The 5,539-nt window shown below is 37.5% G+C and overlaps 1 protein-coding gene across 1 annotated transcript; it reads left to right on the forward strand.

The window, feature by feature from the left end:
- Positions 1 to 1,683: 1,683 nt before the first annotated feature.
- LOC118349252 (putative receptor protein kinase ZmPK1) lies at positions 1,684 to 4,393 on the forward strand. The gene has a single exon (XM_035693055.1). It carries the CDS (start codon positions 1,713 to 1,715, stop codon positions 4,116 to 4,118), a length of 2,406 nt encoding a protein of 801 aa, XP_035548948.1. The 5' UTR covers positions 1,684 to 1,712; the 3' UTR covers positions 4,119 to 4,393.
- The last annotated feature ends 1,146 nt before the right edge of the window (positions 4,394 to 5,539 follow it).

Here is a 5,539-nt window from a genome sequence, read left to right on the forward strand (position 1 = left end):
TTCTAGGGATGAGAACAATATCTGGGAAGTTTCTCGTGGAGATCGATAAATGGATGAAAAGATTTGACTGTCGTGTTGTTGTTCCAGTCTTTGGAGTGGGAAGGGAGCCATTTCTTCTGGTGTGTTTTTATTGAATCTTGATGGGGTTTATTGAGTGACTTATAAGCTCCCTTGATGGTGCAAGTTTACGTTGACTCTCGCTAGCTTAGGGTTATCTGATAATTAATGTTAATGTTATGGACAGTTACTTTTAAATGTATAAATTTATTTTACAAAAAAGTTAATTCCACTGCAAAAAATTGAGTTTTTTTTTTTTTTACACAGTGAAGTCTATTTTTTTTTTTCATAAAAATTCTGTTTAAAACTTGTAAATCTTATATATATCATTATTCTCTTTTAAAACATACTGATAAGACTTTAGTTTTCTAAGCAGGCTTTAATATATGGAGCTGGGTCCTGTTCATCGTGTAAAGCAAGCCGGCAAGGAGTGATTTTTTATTGGTTGTTGTGAGGCGCCAGTTGCGCCAATTAAATTGTAGAATAATGTTACCATGCATCACGCAATTGAATGCGAATGCAACAAACGTATATATTATGCCATACACAGTGTTTATTGGATTTTCTTAGTCAATATCAATAATGACAGCTTAGTTTTAGACTGCGCTGCTTGACCATTATATATATATATATATATATATATATATATATATATAGAGGATTTTTTTTATTTAATACGCGGGAGTTTATATTGATCAATCATTAGTTCCAAATTTATACAAATTATATGTTTTCTGGAAATTAGTTGGAGTACTACTGTTCTCGATCGTATCAACAATTGATTTTTGGTTCATTTATATATATATATATATATATATATATATTGGCTCCTGGAATAAATAAATAAATAAAAATATAGCATATAGCCGATGATCGATCAAATTGCATGGCCAACCACATCATTTATAAAAATACCTCTAATTTAAAATATAATTGTGTAAAATGTTGTGAAATTTTTGTGTGTAAATCATGATCAATATTCCTCGTATTATTTAAATCTTACAGATTAAATTATATATATATATATATATCATGACATAGATGATAAGTAGTATATATAAAGACATTTAAATAAAATTATTCTACAAAATAATAATAGTATTAAAATAAAATAAATCTGGGCCATTAATATTGCCATATTTTATATATCTGCTTCCCTTCTTGTTAAATTCCAATAAAATAGACCAATCTGCAGTGGCGGAACCAACAATTGTGTTGAGGAGAGGCCAATTTTTCTATTGTGTGATATATTTATATAAAGAGTAATATTGTTAAATACAATTTTAAGGTGTGCAAGTTATACGCATTCCTTTTGAAAAATATAATAATTTTTTTCATGTAAGTCTTAAATTTACCTATTTTTTCAAAGGGAGTAGGTGGGACTTGCACATAATCCTAATTAAGACTGCAATCATCATTTCTCTTATGCAAATTAAAGAGATATTGAAAAATCATAACAACATAACTACAAACTATTTTTCATATAGATCATTGACCTTAAATAATATTTCTTATATTTTCACTTTGTATTCTATATTAAAAAACCTAATATTGGGATCCATATTAATAAATAGTTAAGATAAGGTGATAAGGTGCGGTATAAGAAAATTTCAGCAAGTAGAAAGATCTCGAGGAAATTAACTCTTGCATTTCCCATGGATATCTCAACGTTCTTTCTTCTTTTTCTCCTGCAAACTCCTCTATCTTCGTCTAAAGCGCTTGACATTCTCAAAGGCTCATCTCTATCTGTCGGGAAACCAAATAGCGAGAAGTTAGTTTCAGCGAGTGGTGAATTCTCTGCAGGGTTTTTCCCCGTTGGGGATAACGCTTTCTGCTTTTCCATATGGTTAACAATATCCTCGGTTCCCACCGTCGTTTGGATGGCAAACCGAGACGATCCCGTTGAAAGAGGTTCGGCAATCTCAATTTCAAAAGATGGCAAGCTTATCCTCAGAAACTCTTTTCGTACCATCATTTGGACCACTAAAACAGCAGCCTTGACCACATCACAAACCTCCCAATTGCAGCTACAGCTCCTAAACACAGGCAATCTCGTTCTTCAAGATAACTCTGATAATGGTGTCATCTGGCAAAGCTTTGATTCACCTACAGATACTCTTCTTCCTCGACAAACACTAACCGGGGTTTCAAGCCTCGTGTCAAAGTCACGCCAAGGTGACTATTCTTCTGGCTACTACACACTCTCTTTCGACAATGATAATGTCCTCCGCCTGCTTTTCCAAGATCCGACGATATCCAGTCTCTACTGGCCTGATCCATCGTTTACTGACCCAGCAGAAGCCGACAGGTCTAGGTACAACAATAGTAGAGCTGCGGTACTAGACTCGTCGGGCTATTTCTGGTCATCTGACCATTTTAAATTCCGAGCAACAGATTTTCCTCTGGTATTGCACAGACGACTGACTCTTGATACCGACGGCAACCTGCGATCATACAGCCTGCAAAAGATGAATGAGACTTGGGATTGGGTTGTAACATGGCAAGCATTCTCTGATCCATGCAGGATTCATGGAATCTGTGGACCCAATAGTCTGTGTAGTTATAATCATGCTTCTGGTCGGAGCTGCTCTTGCTTGCGGGGATTCAAGATCAAAGATCCGACTGACTGGTCTTATGGGTGCGTACCAGAATTCAATCTTTCTTGCAATCAAAGTGATGAGTCTAGCTTTGTCCAACTTGCCCATGTCGAGTTCTATGGTTCTGATTCAGACTTCCTACCTAATGTTACCTTACAAAGCTGCAAAAAAGAATGCCTGAGACGGTGTAATTGCAATGGTTTCCAATTTAGATTCAGCACAGATGAGGATGGTGCGGGTGTCTATAATTGTTACCCCAAGTTTCTTCTAGCCAACGGACGACGTTCACCCGGTTTCGAAGGAGATTTGTATCTAAGGCTACCCAAAGCTGGTCTTGTTTATAACAAGACGCCTGATAAAGTACAAAGGTTAGAATGTTTACACAAACCAGTTACGCAACCAAAAAAAACTTACGAAAATAAGACGGTGAAGCTTTTGCTTTGGGTTGCCATTATCATGGGTGGTGTAGAGGTTACTTGCATTTTCCTAGTGTTTGTTTTCTTGTCAAGGACTAGTAAAAATCCTGATCCAGCTGCACAAGCATACCTCCTGACAACTAGATTCAAAAGATTCACCTTCTCTGAGCTGAAAAGGGCGACGCAGGGTTTCAGGGAACTGATTGGACAAGGAGCAGGAGGGGCAGTATACAAAGGAGTACTACCTGATCAGCGGGTAGCTGCAATCAAGCGCCTCAACGATGCCACCCAAGGAGAAGCAGAATTCCTAGCAGAAGTAAACACCGTTGGGAGGCTTAATCACATGAACTTGATCGAGATCTGGGGATACTGTGCAGAGGGGAAGCACCGGCTTCTAGTGTACGAGTACATGGAGCTTGGATCATTGGCGGAAAATCTTAGTTCAAATACACTTGATTGGGAAAAAAGGTTTGAAATTGCAGTGGGCACAGCAAAAGGCCTAGCTTATTTGCATGAAGAGTGCCTAGAATGGGTTTTACATTGCGATGTGAAGCCTCAGAACATACTTCTGGACTCAAACTATCAACCAAAGATAGCAGATTTTGGCCTGTCTAAACTACGAAATAGAGGTGAGGTTGATCGTTCAAGATTCTCTAAGATGAGAGGAACCAGAGGTTACATGGCTCCTGAATGGGTTTACAATCTTCCCATCTCTTCTAAAGTGGATGTCTATAGCTACGGAGTCGTCGTGTTGGAAATGGTTACTGGAAAGAGCCCCTCAGAAATGCATACCTCCTCTGAAAGCAGAGGAGCGAGAGAGTATAAGAGACTAGTCACGTTAGTGAGGGAGGAAATCATGAATAAAAAAGCGGCTTCAAGGGGGTCGTTGATTGAAGAAATTGAAGAACCCAGCATGGCTGGAAAATATGACATGGCTATGATGGAACTTCTGGTTCAAATGGCTTTACAGTGTGTGGCCGAAGACAAAGATGATAGACCCACCATGAAGCAGGTTGTAGAGATGCTTCTATCGCACAAGGTTGATTAATATTGTAGTTTGGGAAGTTCAGATTATGTAACTTTCTTTTTCCTTATCTTTTTGTATTTGATGAAGATCAGATGTTCCTGGACCGTAGTAGATTGTTAAAGATTAGACACTGTAATCGATCTGGTTCACTTAGATCCATCTCTTCTGTATCAAGGATTAATTTTGATTTAGAAAACTATGGCCTTGGTGTTTTTCTAGGTATATTAAATCCATGTATTCGCCCTTGTAACCTTCACTTCAACCTTGGGCTATTGATGAGAACGTGACCATAAATCCTTCAAAGTGAGTGTAGACGGTGGAGTATTCAAACTGAATAGCTGGAAGTGATGTTGCTTTATTACAATCTTTAAATATTCCTCCTCCAAGAGTTGATACTCAAAAAGATAAAATTGTGAGATGGATAAGACCAAAAAATGGATGGTGCAAACTTAATGTGGATGGTTGCTCGAGGGGTAACCCGGGGGTTTCGGGTGTGGGGGGAGTTATAAGGGATCATGGGGGTGGCTTCATAGTGGGATTTTGTGCTCATAGGTTCTCGTACTAATACATATGCTGAGGTTATGGAGTTGTTATATGGTTTGAGAAATACTCGACAGATGGGGCTAAATTTTCTTGAGATTGAAATGGATTCTAAAATTATTATTGAGTGGATAGCATCTAGACGGTGTGGCCTGTGGTATCTTGAGGATTTCTGGGAAGAGATTTTGAGTTATCTTGATGATATTACTTTTACATAGACATATTTTCAGAGAATGTAATGCTGTTGCTGATAGCCTGGCGAAGCGTGGTGCTATGGGTTATAATACTACCTATTATTCGGTGCTTGATTTTCCTAGGGAGACTAGAGGTCTTTTAAGACTGGATAAAAATAATTTGCCGTATTTGAGACGGCAATAATGTTTATTTTTTGAGGTTATGTTTTTTGGGTTTTTGGTTATGGTTATGGGTTTATTGATTGTTATCAAGGTATTCCTCCGCCACAAGTGAGGGTTTTTTTTAATAAAAGTTGGGGAGGGGCCACTCTTAGACATGTGATCCTGACTCTTTTAAAAAAAAAAAAAAGTCATGACGATGCAACATGCTACCCCTTGATTCATTTTGAACAAAGATGGGATAGGACAGCACATCAAAGATAGCAACTAGCAGTGCCGTGCAGAAACCGGCACCAATAGCAAGCCGGCAAGTAGTGATTTTTTATTGGTTGTTGTGAGGCGCCAGTTGCACCAATTAAATTGTGGAATAATGTTACCATGCATCACGCAATTGAATGCGAATGCAACAAACGTATATATTATGCCATACACAGTGTTTATTGGATTTTCTTAGTCAATATCAATAATGCAGCTTAGTTTTAGACTGCGCTGCTTGACCATTATATATATATATATATAGAGGATTTTTTTTATTTAATTTTTTTTTCT

This window comes from Juglans regia, chromosome 8 (assembly GCF_001411555.2).
Source record: "Juglans regia cultivar Chandler chromosome 8, Walnut 2.0, whole genome shotgun sequence".
Taxonomy (NCBI): Eukaryota; Viridiplantae; Streptophyta; class Magnoliopsida; order Fagales; family Juglandaceae; genus Juglans; species Juglans regia.

Excerpts from the sequence above, each read along its gene's own strand:
- LOC118349252 (XM_035693055.1), top strand. The coding sequence starts at position 1,713 with ATGGATATCTCAACGTTCTTTCTTCTTTTTCTCCTGCAAACTCCTCTA.